This window comes from Pseudorasbora parva, chromosome 6 (assembly GCF_024679245.1).
Source record: "Pseudorasbora parva isolate DD20220531a chromosome 6, ASM2467924v1, whole genome shotgun sequence".
Lineage (NCBI taxonomy): Eukaryota > Metazoa > Chordata > Actinopteri > Cypriniformes > Gobionidae > Pseudorasbora > Pseudorasbora parva.
In genome coordinates this window covers 19,245,950-19,262,788 of record NC_090177.1, presented here as the reverse complement: position 1 = coordinate 19,262,788, position 16,839 = coordinate 19,245,950, and the positions used below count along the sequence as shown (strand labels likewise).

Below are 16,839 nucleotides of genomic sequence, written 5' to 3'. Positions count from 1 at the left end.
TTCATATAGTACTCACGCAATAAATCTACAATCTCTATATAAATAATTCTATAACATAATGCTAATAAGATATAAAAGAATAAATCATTGTCAGAAGTGGAATATTTTGATTTACATTGCAATATGTATTATTAGACTTAGAGAGGGGTACATCTTCCCCTTTAAATTGTGTTAAATATCACATTTATTTATGTGATTAAAACCTATTGTGCTCGCACATTGTATTGGTTTATATTTGACTTAGACTTACAGAGAGGGGTACAACATCCTCCCCTTTAAATAGTGTTAAATATCACATTTATTTATGTGATTAAAACATATTGCGCTCGCACATTGTATTGGTTTAAATTTGAATATTGAAGAGTCTAATGCCTAAATCAATATATAGACTTTTGGTCTGGGCCCTATTCGGTAGAATGATAGGAAATCAATTTGTGTGGCTGTTATGAGCCATATTTCCAATTCCACACTGACAGCCAAAACAGTTACTTTAAGTCAAATTAATTGAACAAGAGGACTTGGATTAATCACCAGCCCTGCTCTGTGTGCGCACACATATGTGCGTGCCTGTAATGAGCTACGACTGCATTTAGTGAATGAAAAGTACATTTACATACTGATTTTGTTTCAAGTCTAGCCATGTGTAAATGCAGCTCAGCTCAACATAAAGCATGTCGACTATAGGGAGTGACTTGGAATCTCAAGGTTTTGATTGACACACAAAATGGAGACAAGCACACCAACAAGTACACACATTAAAATATGAGTGTGTGACTGTCCAGGATAGATATAGACATATATTTATATGCGTTTTAATTTACGTTTGGGAGCAGTGTATAATGTCAGTTATAATTTATACATACAAACAGCGTGTTGGAAATCTGCTGTATGAAAGGAATTGGTTGCCATCATATCTTTGAAGCCCTTCTACTCAATATAAACCATGTCCATTTCTTTCAAGCCTGTTCAGTGTGTGAAGGTAACTGTGTGTGTGTGTGTGTGTGTGTGTGTGTGTGTACACAGTACATCTGAGTGTGTAGAGCAGCATCACGAGCAGGTCAGTCAGCATAGATGAGAAAGCCGGAGAATGTGCTGTATTTGTTGGTGTTTCCTCCATGGACTTTTCCTCCGTCCAGCTGCACACAGACTTCATCTCCCACGTCTAAATGCAGGATCACACTGTTGGAGGCGTAGTCATAATTCTGATCAGCATCCTGGGCGATAGCGCTGGCCCTCACCTGTCACACACAGGAGAAATGAAGCCACGGTTAGAGGAAGGACACGGCGCGATTGCAACAATTTACAGATTATCTTCCCAACATTCCAGTATACTTGAATGATACAGAAATGTAGATGAAGCACTAAACGTACCTATAATAATTTAATGATAGTCATTAGACCAAACAGCAAAACAAGACTTGAGCACAACAACATAAAAGTGTGACATTTGAAGTGTTTAAAATGATTTTAAACAGGTGGGATTTGAACCTGCCATTGCAATTGAATGCTTCACAAACACATCTACTACTCGGATACTCTGAAAAAAAAAATCGTTACTTAGAAATGCATATTCAACAAGTGAGATCTAAACATTGAATTGCAAAAAATGGCCATGGTAAAACAAGAAGTTCAGATGGTGAAATTTATTATAAATAAGCGCAGACTGCATTCAGTGACATTTTCATTATATATGAAAGAAGAAATTAATGAGTCGGAGTCAAACCAAAAAAGATTCAGACACCAGATATATTTTTAGCTAGTGGGTGCAGGACATTTATGTACGTGAGGATAGCAAAATAAAGTAAACTGTGACATTTTATACCCCGAAATTATTCATACAGTGGACTACCAGTAAAATTTGGAACCAAATTTATTCAGACACTGACCCGAACATGTTTTTTCTTTAACCAAAATGAAGCACTGCTTGGCAACCTAAATTGGTATTATCTAATTGTGTACTTAAATTTAACAACTGACAGCTGATTGGTTTATTAGGTTATCTGACATTATCAAGATGAATTTGTTCTGACACTCTGAGTTTGTCATATTTCATTACCATTTTCTAAACTATCACGAATAAACTGATAATGTGAGAAATGCTGTCTGAATAAATGTTGGTTTGACTGTAAATGCAAAGCTTGGAAAGATTTAGATTTGTTAAACCTATAGGGGGGAAAAATAGATACGCATTTATATTTGAACATATTAATAATTAAAAAAGAATGTACAGATGTATAAATATTAAAATATATGTATTTAAGAGACAGAAATGATTAATTATTTTACTAAATTTTATAACTGAATTCATATATTCATATTAATGATAATCCTAAATGTGAAAGGAACACATTTCTGGTAAATGTGAATTAAGTGGTGCTGATGAGGCTGTGGAGGTAACACTAACGAAAAGACTAAAAAGCATTAAAAATACAGAACTAAACAGATACATTTACATAAAGATGCTCTCTTGACACGAAAGGCCATGTTTTATCATCTCTATGGCAATGGACTGGAGTCATTATTAAATGATACTCTGACAGGGGCTGGTCGGGTTAAATGGATGAAGCTGCAGATAACCTGCTGACCTCCACCTCAATTGAGAAAGCAGCCACACTCTCTCTTAGTTACTGTAGGATCGTGTGGCTACACCTATATGGGTGATGCTAAAACTGTACCATAGCCCTTCCTCGTATTGACCTGTTGAATTTAATCACAAGCGCACGTATCACACAAACCGCAATGAGACTGGAGATGTTTACTGGAGACATGGACTCATTTAAATTCAGCTTGAGAGATCAGCCGTATTGACTCCCAGCAGTGGATCTGAAACTTGTTTGTTAACATTTTAAATTGAGATTAGTCATGTGGTCAGACAGACGCACATTCCTGCACAGAGATGCAATTAAAAAGGACCAAGCATTTCGATAAAAAGAAACTGTTTCTATACACTATTTCATACCCTTGCAACATGACAAGACATTAGCTGTGTGGTACTTTAATGTAATTTTTTTTAGTATCTGATCTATGCTCAAGTATTCTAAATGGAAAAGATGCGTACGCTCCTATAGCAGACAGGTGTCAGGTGACCGACAGTGATTGTCAGGCATTTTGCTCAGCCGTGTTATAGCCACTCAATCTCTGTCAGGTTTCCTAAACATACGGAGCGAGTCTATCCTAGGGAGAAAAAAAAATGACAACGATATGCACGGTGTCAGTAAACATTCTCATACAACACGCCATCACTCACTTAAATGCCTCTTGTTTTATTGGCCGTGTTATTCCCTTGAGAATCACCCACAACCACAGCCCACATAAAACACACTGACCCCAGACAAAGATAAACTCCCTCCCATATCCATAATCTAATAACCCTACTTCATTACCATCAAGATACTGTCAACATCCGCACAATGTTCCTGAGTGGAGACTACCGCCATTTAGATGCGTTATTGAATACCAATCTGTATAATAATGTTAGGGAGGTTTACAATGCACTGTATGACAAATATAGCAGTTTTAAATTGATTTTGCATAGCAGTGATAGATATTTGTCATTTGTAATTTGACACCTCCAAATTTTCATGAGTCGTGCAGAGACTTTATTTGCAGATAAAATAAATAAATAATGATCAACCAATATTGCATTTACATCAGTTATTAAGTATTCAAAAATGATAATGCAGAACTGATTTTTAATAGTTTTATTTTGCCTTACAACAGTAAAAAGCATAACATCCACTATGAATATTTAATCATAAAAATGTATATTCAATAAATAGTAGTAAAAATATTATAGTAAAATATTCAATTATTGTAAAAAAAAATCTATTAATTAAATCATAATGATTGCTATAATATTTTTTTTTATTACTTTTTTCTCATTAAAAGGTCACAAATTTATTTTCTTTTTTAAAATAGTAATTTTAACTAATTTAATAGTTTAACTATTACATTTTTTAAGGTTTAGGAATGCGTTTATGGGAATTTTTGACCATTCTTTTAGAAGTACATTTGTGAGGTCAGGCACTGATGTTGGATAAGAAGTCCTGGATTGCAGTCTCCGCTCTAATTCATCCCAAAGGTATGCTATCGGGTTGAGGTCTGGACTCTGTTTGGGCCAGTCCAATTCCTCCACACCAAACTCGCTCATCCATGTCTTTATGGACCTTGCTTTGTGCACTGGTGCACAGTTATGTTGGCAGTTATCCCCAAACTGTTCCCAATAAGTTGGGAGCATGAAATTGTCCAAAATGTATCGGTATGCTGAAGCATTGAGAGTTCCTCTCACTGGAACTATAAGGGGCCATGCCCAACTCCTGAAAAACAATGGAAACCCATTCTGTGAAGCTCTCTATATGCACTGTTCTTGAGCCAATCTGAAGGCCACACACAGTTTGGAGGTCTGTATTGACTCTGAAAAAAAGTTGCCAGCTTCTGCGCACTGTGTGCCTCAGCGTTCTAGATGGTCTACCTCTTCGTGGCTGAGTTGCTGTTTTTCCCAATTGCTTTTCTCTTTGTTGTAATACCACTAACTTAACTGTGGAATATTAGACTTATCGCACAGATGGCAACCTATCACGGTACCGCACGTGAATTCACTGAGCTCCTGAGAGTGATCCATTCTTTTACAAATGTTTGTAGAAGCAGTCTGCATGCCTAGGTGCTTGATTGTATATGCCTGTGGCCATAGAAGTGATTTCTAATTAGAGGGGTGTCCCAATACTTTTGGCAATATAGTGTAGATCTGTAGTTTTATTAAACATCCAAGTTGAAAAGTGTGAATATGATTCAAAATATGACAATGTTTAGTTCTGTAAAAAGCATTATTTCACCTGAAGATATTTGTTGTGTTGAGGTGTGATGTGAGAAGCCTTTTAGCTTGTTTATGTGCAGCCTGACTCAAACAGTTATGTTAGGTTACCAGTCCCTTGAGAAACCCGTTTTTCAACTATATCTCATATAAAAACTGACCCCTGAAACAGCAACACAATCTTTCACATTCAGATCTAACAGCCACAGTCTATGATATAGTCATCTAAGCAAGCCAATAATCTATATAAAGTATTGAAAGCTGTAAATGGAATGTGTCACTGAATACCGATCAGTGCAACAATGATGTTTTCTTCATAGAAGACCAAAAATATTTGGAATTCCCTTCACTGCAAAGACAGAATGACTTAGAAAAATGTACATTTTCTCATTGAGATCAAAAAAAGCCACAATATTGAGGTGGTCAATATGGCACATGCATCATTCCTCGTCTGACAGTGCCGACCTGGCCTCCTCTCCCTATTGACGCAAAGCGTATGCCATTCTCCTCATTATTTTGGCTAAGTGGGCAAAGGGGCAGTATCTCCCTCTGGCATACCCCAATGTTCAATACGACAACGCAAGCGGTCACTTTAATTAGCAGCCATCCGGCGAAGACCGTTTAAGACATTTCTCCGCTTCCATTGATTCACATCTTGTATTTTTTGGGATCAGTTACACCATATTTGAGCACCCGGGGTTTAGACATCTCCCGCAAAGCACGCTTGTTAGATGCTTCCCGGCATTTATCAAATGTAAGTGATATGAAAGCTTGTCTTAGAGGGAGAGGGAGAGAGGCATTTTAGGATTACCGTTGACTGCACTGGAGATGGATATTGACATGGGAGCCGACTACTTGTGAAACGCCACGCTGACTTGATCTTACTGCCGGCTGCGAGCGGGGACCCTCGGGCCTGCTGGGGGCTTGTTCTGCCAGGCCTTTTCATTACAGGGAGGGAAAGGATAAAGGGGGGCACTTCTGCGGCAGGATTTTATACATAAGCGGAGGCGAGGGCTAGGAGAAAGACAAGAGTTGAAGGAGAAAACAGGAGGGGGAGGTTAAGATAACAGACTGATCAAGCAAGGCTATTTTGTGAGAGCGGCGAGATGCAAGGGTATATGAAGTCTTGTTTTTTATCAGTGGTGCCGTGCTCCAGCGGTAATAAAAATGACAGGATTCATTCTTGGTGATATACAGACCTCTTAGAGCGGAGACAATGGAAAACTAGCTCTTAAACTTACCTAAGGGACCAAGCACATGGGAGGGGAGGGAAAAGACTAAAGCAAGAAAAAAAACTTGAACATTTATTGAATAGCTCCTTTTTACCTCAAAGGGAGAATATAATTTGTTTGGCTTCTTCTGAGAGTTATGCTTAATTGGCCTACTGTATGAGTGTGGCATTGCATACTAATGGTGCACACTATAACACCCGTTACAAGCTCTGCAACCATAGGTTTAATCAGTGTTTGAATATAACCAGCTGATTAAAGGGTTAGTTCACCTCAAATGAAATGTTCACCTCATTCAAAATCAGTATAACCCAAGAGAAGATATGGTAACACTTTAGTTAAGGTCCCATTGGTTAATGCATTAACTAATCATTACTAACAATGAGCAGTTACACTTTGTATTAAGGTGTCCGTATTACAGTGTAATTTAACATTTAAAGGGATAGTTCACCCAAAAATGAAAATTTGATGTTCATCTGCTTACCCCCAGGGCATCCAAGATGTAGGTGTGTTTTTCTTCAGTAGAACACAAATGAAGATTTTTAACTCCAACCGTTGCCCGTAAAATGCATGTCAATGGGGTCTAATTCTAATTAGATCCCATTGACATGCATTGTACAAGCAACAGTTGGAGTTAAAAATCTTCATTTGTGTTCTACTGAAGACACAAACACACCTACATCTTGGATGCCCTGGGGTAGATAAACATCATATTTTGAACTCCCTTTAAGCAATGATTAATCATAATTAACTAGATGTACTTATTAGGGTTAAGATTAGGTTTAGTTCCATGTAATGTTGTTAGTTCATGTTAGCTCGGGTCCATTAAATAATATTAACATATAACTTTTCATTTTGAATGTTGAAATGAACATTAGCTAAGCATAATAAATGTTTTAGAAGTATTTTCCACTGTTAGCTCATGGAACCTAATTGTAAAGTGTTATCAAAGATATTTTTGAAGAACGCTGGACCTCACTGACTGCCACTGTATAAACAAAAAAAAACACCCGTGTAATATATATATATATACATCTTCTGTGTTTTGGAATAAAGTAACTCATTCAGATTTGTAACTACATGAGGTGAATAAATTATACATTTTTGGTTAAACTATCGCTTTAACAAGTGACCCCAGGCGGGATTTAATGAGTGTATCACATATGCATTTTACTCCAATCATTTTTATTCAGTTCAAAAGATTTCCCTTAAAACTATTTGGCAATTAGAGGCTGTGCAATTAGAGATTACTACAATTAGAGACTACCAAAGACACTCATTATATTACTGTGGACTATGTACATGTCACTGCACCAGAAGACATTTATTAGAGCAGGTACTGGTCATTAACAGACAGGCCATGGCATTTTTAACACTAGCGTGTGAAAGAGCTCGACCTTTTGGAGGTCTATTAAAAGAGCATGTGACAGCTGAAAAAAGGGAAGAAAAAGAATGGTGGAACGATTAAGCAACAGAGAGGACGGAGTGTAGATTAGTCCACTTTGAACGAAGGTTCAGTCTAAGGTTTCAGGAATGTATACATCAACCATAAATTAAAAGATTAACGGCATGTTAATGATGAGGAAGAAGACATGTTGCTTCTAAATCAGAGATGACGTACGACCCTGGTGTCATATTTTGACTCACATTAGCATTAAGGCAAACAACACATTACTCAACAAGCACAATAAAAGCGCCAACAATAATGCTGCAGCATCACATCCTTTTAACAAATCTCTCCATATGTTTATAGGACTTTATGCAGTTAGTTCATCAGACTGCAGATTTGTACAGCATAATAATTAGAAGTTATTATTAAATGATGTGCAGTTTCTGACCCTAACGACCCTGACAGGTAAAAAAAATTATTCCCCTCGTATAAATTCCCTTCGGCTGTAGCAGGTGCTGTGATACAGTGACTAAATGCACAGTGATGAAATCCTTCAGTGGGCAATATACCAAATTAATTACAAGAAAAATTAAGATGACCTCATTAAATATTGAAGAGGGCACTATTATGATCACATCACTAATCCTTTCCATCTGTTACTGAAATATTAAATATTGTAACATTCCTCAAAATTCCATCTTCATCTACTGTGATATATTGGTGTCCTTAAAAGAGTGTGAATGCTTTTTAAATACAAATGAACAAAAGCACAAACTGAAATATGGGTCACCGTTTAATTAATGGGACATTTTAAAAAATCTTGAAAAATCTATTTTCGTTACATCTCATTATCTGTGTTAAACATTTCTCATATAAATTGCATAAACCTTGGACTTGCTAACACAAATTGGTAGTAGTCAATTAATGTTGAAATTATATTCTAAATTAATTAGTGACAAGTGCCAATATATATATGACAATATATATATGGTCCTTCTCAAAAAATTAGCATATGTGATAAAGTTCATTATTTTCCATAATGTAATGATAAAAATTAAACTTTGATATATTTTAGATTCATTGCACACCAACTGAAATATTTCAGGTCTTTTATTGTTTTAATACTGATGATTTTGGCATACAGCTCATGAAAACCCAAAATTCCTATCTCAAAAAATTAGCATATCATGAAAAGGTTCTCTAAACGAGCTATTAACCTAATCAACTGAATCAACTAATTAACTCTAAACACCTGCAAAAGATTCCTGAGGCTTTTAAAAACTCCCAGCCTGGTTCATTACTCAAAACCGCAATCATGGGTAAGACTGCCGACCTGACTGCTGTCCAGAAGGCCATCATTGACACCCTCAAGCGAGAAAGAAATTTCTGAACGAATAGGCTGTTCCCAGAGTGCTGTATCAAGGCACCTCAGTGGGAGGTCTGTGGGAAGGAAAAAGTGTGGCAAAAAACACTGCACAACGAGAAGAGGTGACCGGACCCTGAGGAAGATTGTGGAGAAGGACCGATTCCAGACCTTGGGGGACCTGCGGAAGCAGTGGACTGAGTCTGGAGTAGAAACATCCAGAGCCATCGTGAACAGGCGTGTGCAGGAAATGGGCTACAGGTGCCGCATTCCCCAGGTCAAGCCACTTTTGGGCTACAGAGAAGCAACACTGGACTGTTGCTCAGTGGTCCAAAGTACTTTTTTTGGATGAAAGCAAATTTTGCATGTCATTCGGAAATCAAGGTGCCAGAGTCTGGAGGAAGACTGGGGAGAAGGAAATGCCAAAATGCCTGAAGTCCAGTGTCAGGTACCCACAGTCAGTGATGGTCTGGGGTGCCATGTCAGCTGCTGGTGTTGGTCCACTGTGCTTTATCAATGGCAGGGTCAATGCAGCTAGCTATCAGGAGATTTTGGAGCACTTCATGCTTCCATCTGCTGAAAAGCTTTATGCAGATGATTTCGTTTTTCAGCACGACCTGGCACCTGCTCACAGTGCCAAAACCACTGGTAAATGGTTTACTGACCATGGTATTACTGTGCTCAATTGGCCTGCCAACTCTCCTGACCTGAACCCCATAGAGAATCTGTGGGATATTGTGAAGAGAAAGTTGAGAGACGCAAGACCCAACACTCTGGATGAGCTTAAGGCCGCTATCGAAGCATCCTGGGCCTCCATAACACCTCAGCAATGCCACAGGCTGATCGCCTCCATGCTACGCCGCATTGAAGCAGTCATTTCTGCAAAAGGATTCCTGACCAAGTATTGAGTGCATAACTGAACATAATTATTTGAAGGTTGACTTTTTTTGTATTAAAAACACTTTTCTTTTATTGGTCGGATGAAATATGCTATTTTTTTGAGATAGGCCTTTTGTGTTTTCATGAGCTGTATGCCAAAATCATCAGTATTAAAACAATAAAAGATCTGAAATATTTCAGTTGGTGTGCAATGAATCTAAAATATATGAAAGTTTAATTTTTCTCATTACATTATGGAAAATAGTGAACTTTTATCACATATGCTATTTTTTTTTAGAAGGACCTGTATGTATATATATAAATGCATACAATTTCCATGTAAATTACATTATACACATACATTTGATGTAAAACTTCCTTCATTTAACAAGTTTATAAAAATATAGATGTTTAAAAATTTGGATATGGGAAAAACCCAGCATAGCAAAGTCAAAAATAGACAAAAATATAATTAATCTATTCTTTAAAAAAAACATTATAGGTATTTTTTTTCTGTGAAATCAAGAAAACGTCCTGTAATTGAAGTCTCACTAGGAAAGATTCAAATGATATGAAAGACTGTTTCGTTTTTGATCCTGCTGACCTGTGACTTGCATGATTTTCTACCCACATCCTCTCCATTTCAGGCAGTTCCAAAGGGCACTTTAGCCTTGCATGTCTGAGGTCCGACAACGAGAAGACTATCACAACTGCACCAGTCAGTATCAAGAGACCAGCTTTCACTATAGCTGTCAAAACCACCGCACAAACAATGATCAGCCAGATGGTCACACGGGCCTGCAACCAGGTACAGCAACGTGCATGCTGCTCTCAAGAGCATACCTGAGATACTTTTTACCCCCTCTTAATTAGCACCCTAACATTCACAGACAGTCATTATTAGCAAACTAATGTCAGGATCTGGTCTTTTTTTATCTTTAAGTCGTCTTGTTAACCTGTCAAGCCATGACATGTTTGGCACTTCTACATCTGTCTATAGCTCTGTATTCATTTTGGTCCGTGAGTATAAACCTCCCAGAAATCTTGTCTTTCTGCCCACTGTCTGCAGCTTTCTATTAAGTCATCTATCTTCCTTTCCTTCCCTGATCTTTCTGTCAACCAGCCTGGGTGATTCTGACATACTCTTAACTGTCATGGCTACCCTTGCGTCCTTCTCTCAGTCTGTCTCACAATTCACTTGTGCACTTGAGCTTGTGGGCCGCCCACTGGGGTGCCATATTGAACATGGCCTCCACAATGAAGATGCGAGATGACTGTGTCAAAACTTATTTTCAAGACGAAGGATAAAAACTATAGTATATTTCACTGCTTATTTTTTCTATTTTGGTTTTATTCCTACAGTTTCTGCTGTAAAATGACATAGCTGTGGTGTTTCTTCAACTATAGGTACTGTTAGTGCTGTTTTAATGCTACTTTTAAATATGTGATTTTCTTTAAAGGCAGGGTAGATGATTTGTTCTAGATTTTTTTTTGTTATGCTGGTTGACAGTTTCTTCACATCCTGATAGCACTCACTAAGTTGTGGTCTAAATGTAGGGCTGGAACAATCTGAACTAAAATCAAAATCTTGAATAATTGAACATTTTACTTTGATTACGATTAATGAACAATTATTTTGCTCTTTTTTGCTAATGAAAAATTGCATTTCTTTGTGATTTTTAAAATAAAAGGAAACGGCTCACTTTCAGCAGTTATTGTCAATGGGTCGTAACCTTTCTGTTTTCTGTACAATGCATTAATGAGAGAGTGATTGTGTGTGTGTGTGTGTGTGTGTGTGTGTGTGTGTGTGTGTGTGTGTGTGTGTGTGTGTGTGTGTGTGTGTGTGTGTGTGTGTGTGTGTGTGTGTGTGTGTGTAAATTAGTCATACAGTCTCTATTAATTATGCAGCTGTGGTTTGGTTACTTCAAAGGTAGACAAATCTTTGCTATAACGGTTGATTTTTTTAAGCTACTTTAGTGATAAATCACATGACACGTTGACGAGTTTTTGTGCTCGATCGTCACGTGATTTGCAAGCTATTGTCTGTATAAGTGTTCGTGTCACAATATGTCAGGCATTAGTTCAACATAACACATCCAATGGTCTAAAATTGCTTCAATTTTCAAATAGGCTGGCCTTAAAAAACATATAATTGACCAAACATTGTAAGGACGCAAGTGAAAATGATCTGGCTTTAGGGCTTGCACGGCAGCGTCTGTGTGCGCGTGTAGCAGCGAATATCAAAACGGCGATTTACTTAGCCGTATAAACTGTGTAAAACATGCAATTACCATAGTAATTCTGAACTTCCAGATTGTATGAATAAAGATAACTGCTCCTGAATCTTTCCGTGTGCCTGTAAATTGCACTTGATGTGACTGACGGGGTGAAGTCACGTGACTAAAACCGGAATAAACGGCATCTTTGAAAATTACGATCTGCAGCAGTCAGGTAGTACAGGACACTGCTCTTTAAGTTGTTTATGTAATGTTATGTGCTTTGAGATGTGAGGTGTAAAGCTGTCTCTCATAAGCTTTTGTTTGCTCCCTGCTTTATGCGTTCATGTGATCTGAAGGAGGAGTGGCTTTGAAGGGAGGGTAGCATCTGTTGCTTTCAAAAGCTAGCTCGCTATTGCTATAGCCTCTCTGAAAATTGCCTAACCTACCTTTTAAAACACTTTCTCACTAGTTTTATTAGTCTACTAACATATGCAATGTCAATATAAAATTATTTTTGACTGTTTTAAAGGGGTCATGAACTGAGAAATCAAATTTTCCTTGAGCGTTTGACATATAAGAGGTCATCATACTATAAGAATATCCTGTAAGTTTCAGAACTGAAAACATCCTTGTTAGTTCAGTAAAAGCTTTTAATGACACCAGGCCCAGCAAATGACAGTGTGGATTGAGTGTGAAAAACAACAAATTTTTTCAAAGTGGGAATGTATGTCATCAAATGGAGTCAAGCACCGCTTCAGCAGAAGAGCAATGGCCTGTTTAGCCCCGCCCACCGATTCATGTATGCGCTCAACATGTGTCTGTGATCGGCTGCAATGATCATCTCTGCAACCTTTCATGCCACAATATAATTAATATAATGCCATTGATCTAAATGTAATGCAACACTTTTCAAGATTAGTTAACCACGAGAGCTGTAATAGTAAAAATGTGCTAAAAAAAGAGAGTAATACTACACTCACCTAAAGGATTATTAGGAAAACCATACTAATACTGTGTTTGACCCCCTTCCACCTTCAGAACTACCTTAATTCTAAGTGGCATTGATTCAACAAGGTGCTGAAAGCATTCTTTAGAAATGTTGGCCCATATTGTTAGGATAGCATCTTGCAGTTGATGGAGATTTGTGGGATGCACATCCAGGGCACGAAGCTCCCGTTCCACCACATCCCAAAGATGCTCTATTGGGTTGAGATCTGGTGACTGTGGGGGCAATTTTAGTACAGTGAACTCATTGTCATGTTCAAGAAACCAATTTGAAATGATTAGAGCTTCGTGACATGGTGCATTATCCTGCTGGAAGTAGCCATCAGAGGATCACCACCATAAAGGGATGGACATGGTCAGAAACAATGCTCAGGTAGGCTGTGGCATTTAAACGATGCCCAATTGGCACTAAGTGGCCTAAAGAAAACATCCCCCACACCATTACACCACCACCACCAGCCTGCTCAGTGGTAACAAGGCATGATGGATCCATGTTCTCATTCTGTTTACGCCAAATTCTAACTCTGAATGTCTCAACAGAAATCGAGACTCATCAGAACAGGCAACATTTTTCCCGTCTTCAACTGTCCAATTTTGGTGAGCTGATCCAAATTGTAGCCTTTTTTTCTAATTGTAGTGGAGATGAGTGGTACCCGGTGGGGTCTTCTGCTAGCCCATCTGCCTCAAGGTTGTGCGTGTTGTGGCTTCACAAATGCTTTGCTGCATACCTCGGTTGTAAAGAGTGGTTATTTCAGTCAAAGTCGCTCTTCTATCAGCTTGAATCAGTCAACCCATTCTCTTGTGACCTCTAGCATCAACAGGGCGTTTCGCCCACCAGGACTGCCGCATACTAGATGTTTTTCCCTTTTCACACCATTCTTTGTAAACCCTAGAAATGGTTGTGCATGAAAATCCGAGTAACTGAGCAGATTGTGAAATACTCAGACCGACCCGTCTGGCACCAACAACCATGCCACGCTCAAAATTGCTTCTATCACCTTTCTTTCCCATTCTGACATTCAGTTTGGAGTTCAGGAGATTGTCTTGACCAGGACCACACCCCTTAATTTATTGAAGCAACTGCCATGTGATTGGTTGATTAGATTATTGCATTAATGAGAAATTGAACAGGTTTTCCTAATAATCCTTTAGGTGAGTGTATATCAAATGGAAGGACATTAGCCAATCAAAGCGTTTACACTGAAGTCTCACAGCAGACACGTCCGTTTAAACACAGCGTTCAGAACAGAGGGCTAAAATCAGGGTAGGAAAAATGTCTTATTTCTAAATTATGATAATTTTTGATGTCAAAAGCATTCTAACATTGTAAGTGCACCCCAAGAAACATCATAAAACAATAATACAACGCAGTTCATTACCTCTTTATTTCTATGATTTACAAAACCTGATAATTTGGCTATTTAATGTAACATGACATTTACAATGGCTATGAAATAGTTTTTTCTTGCGTCTAATTAAAAGAATACAACAAACGAAAAGTAAGAAGCAAGAAGTATGTGAATCCAAATTTTAATATGCAAAAATAGCCTATAAATTAAGTTTATAGAAAATGTTCCACCCTTTTTAAAAAATGTAAGTATGCAAGACCACTGAAACATTAACATGAACTTCTAAATATAAATATTTATTCATTTGAATTAGGCTAATACATTTTCGAACTCAATAATAAAGACTCAAAAATAATGAAGTTTCTTGTTTTATTTCTGAATGACTCAGCATTTTTGTTTAAAAATCTGTTTACAAATCTGTTTAAATTAGTGTTCAATGAGTCACTAATTATGACATTAACCATAGTATATATTGAAATGTTGAAAAGACAACCGGTTTTGCTGAAAGATTTCATACATACACTATCTGGGTCAGTAGCATTTGTTCACCCGCGTGATCTCATTTATCAAACGGTTATGGACAGCTGAATTATGAGTAGAATTTTGAATTGAAAATGTGATCTTGTAATGTTTAATCATGCAGCTCTACCTCAAAGGCTATGGCAAAAGGAGAAAATAAAATTAATAGGTTTTAATAAAAATTAGCCTCTAGTTTAAGTGCCTTTAGTTGAAGATACAGCCTTCAATGTTTTTGTTTGTAGAGTAGCAGTAGCCTACATCCAGTCTTGAGTAAAACTGCACAATGGTGATTCTCTACTTCAAAACCTTTTAATTGCTGTGATCTCAGGAAACTGGCCTATAATATTCAATACATGGCTGTTTGAACATCATTTTGTCAGCATTCAAAAGTAACCTTTTACAAATTAACATAAACCTCCTAATCCCAGTGGACCATTGTCTGCTTTCAGATGACACTTCTGAGAATTCCAGTCTCTCAGCATCTGTCAAAAAATCTAGGATCCTTTTCACTTTTACATGCTCTGTACTTTCCATTAAGTAGATGTGCAAATCCTCATTCTATGAGCTCTTTAAGATCAAATAGGCTACAACAATCGTGATTTGTGTCGTAAATGGACTGTTGACTGTATTTCAGGTGCTTGGGGAGGTATCAAATAATTCCACTTGCATTTTATTTGTTGTAGTGAGCAGTTAACCTGCACATTTCCCTATTATATTTCCAGCCCTACAGAAGAGTGAAGAAGGGCCACCTGATGTGCTCGAAATGGACGTAATTGAGTGGACCGAAAAGATAATTAATGAGCAATCAATGAACATGCAATAGAAGGGGGGCACGTACAGCGTGCAGGGGATTCAATCTAAGAGTTATGAATGATTTAACAGAGGAAGCAGACTTGCATGACAATACAAAACTGTACAGGTTGGACCAATTTAATCTTCTATCACTCTAATCACTTTCATGGGTGGTCCACTGTATTAAGCCAGGGGTTGTTTCTTTTTATACAGCTTTACAACAAAACACTTGGCTTTCATTGCACAGTGAAATACAAATAAACAGTTTATAGTGTGCTTGGGTAAAACTGTTCATAAAAGAATATGTTACGATTGCCTGTCAAATAAAAAGCTGCAAGAATGCTTCTTGATCCACAAAGGTCATACAGTCACTTAAAACCACTGCAGATAAACCTTTTCTTGTACTGCTCATTTCCTTCCTTCAGTATTTAATTAATGTCAAGGGAATGAACGACTGAGTGTGGAAACTGTCAAATTTTCATGCATTCATTATTTATCTGATGTGCAAACTGGCACTAGACCACACCTCGACAGCTCTGGCATGCTGAGTCGCATGACACATTTTTAGGTGATGAGTGAAATGTAAATATGGTGTTTATTTTAGTTATTAAATTGTCAAAACATATGGCAATGCAGCTGAGATTGTCTGGACACACAAATATTAATATCTCGATTTTTTTGCCTTTTCAGCTTCACAAAACAATACAACTTCGCCTAATTCGTGCCCATGTTTAGTGCGATAGTAATCAGTTATATAATAGGAATTTTAATAGGAAAATCTCATAATCGAACTATTCTGACTCCTCTGGATGAAGCTGGCCTTAGTGGTGAAGCCCAATATGGTGAACTGAATACTTTCTACATTTGACTGCACACATAATGTCCATAGTTGAAAGGATTATTCACCAAATGTTTTTAATTGTGTCATCATTCACACATCCTCATGTCATTTCAGTCTATCCATGTTTTTCTTCTGTGAAAGACAAAGAAGAAGTTTTTTTGTCTTTACAATGACAGTCAGTGATGTTCAGTGCTTTTTCAGACTGCACCGACTTTCATTGTATGGACAAAAACATTTTTCAAAATATTTTATTCTTTGTTTGCCGGAGAAGTAAAGTCAGACAGGTTTGGAAGGACATGAAGGTGAGTAAAAAATTAAAGTATTTATCATTTTCGAGTGAACTATATTTTAAAACAATTGAGCTGAAGATTTCATTTTAACCACAAACTCTTTTTATAAATAAGGAAAAATCCTTACCTGTCCGTTCTTCTTGAGGTCTGCCC

General features: G+C 37.4%; 1 protein-coding gene across 4 annotated transcripts in view; it reads right to left on the bottom strand.

The window, feature by feature from the left end:
• The window catches only part of c1ql4a (complement component 1, q subcomponent-like 4), a 43,845-nt gene continuing 27,006 nt past the window's right edge, over positions 1 to 16,839 (bottom strand). For all 4 annotated transcript variants that reach the window (XM_067445993.1, XM_067445990.1, XM_067445991.1 and 1 more), the window contains 2 exons: positions 16,814 to 16,839; positions 1 to 1,238 (listed from right to left, as the gene is read on the bottom strand). The exon at positions 16,814 to 16,839 is cut by the window's right edge and continues 633 nt beyond it. In XM_067445993.1, the coding sequence (XP_067302094.1) occupies positions 1,059 to 1,238; positions 16,814 to 16,839 (206 nt within the window). In that variant the 3' untranslated portion in view covers positions 1 to 1,058. The remainder of the gene's footprint in view (positions 1,239 to 16,813) is intronic.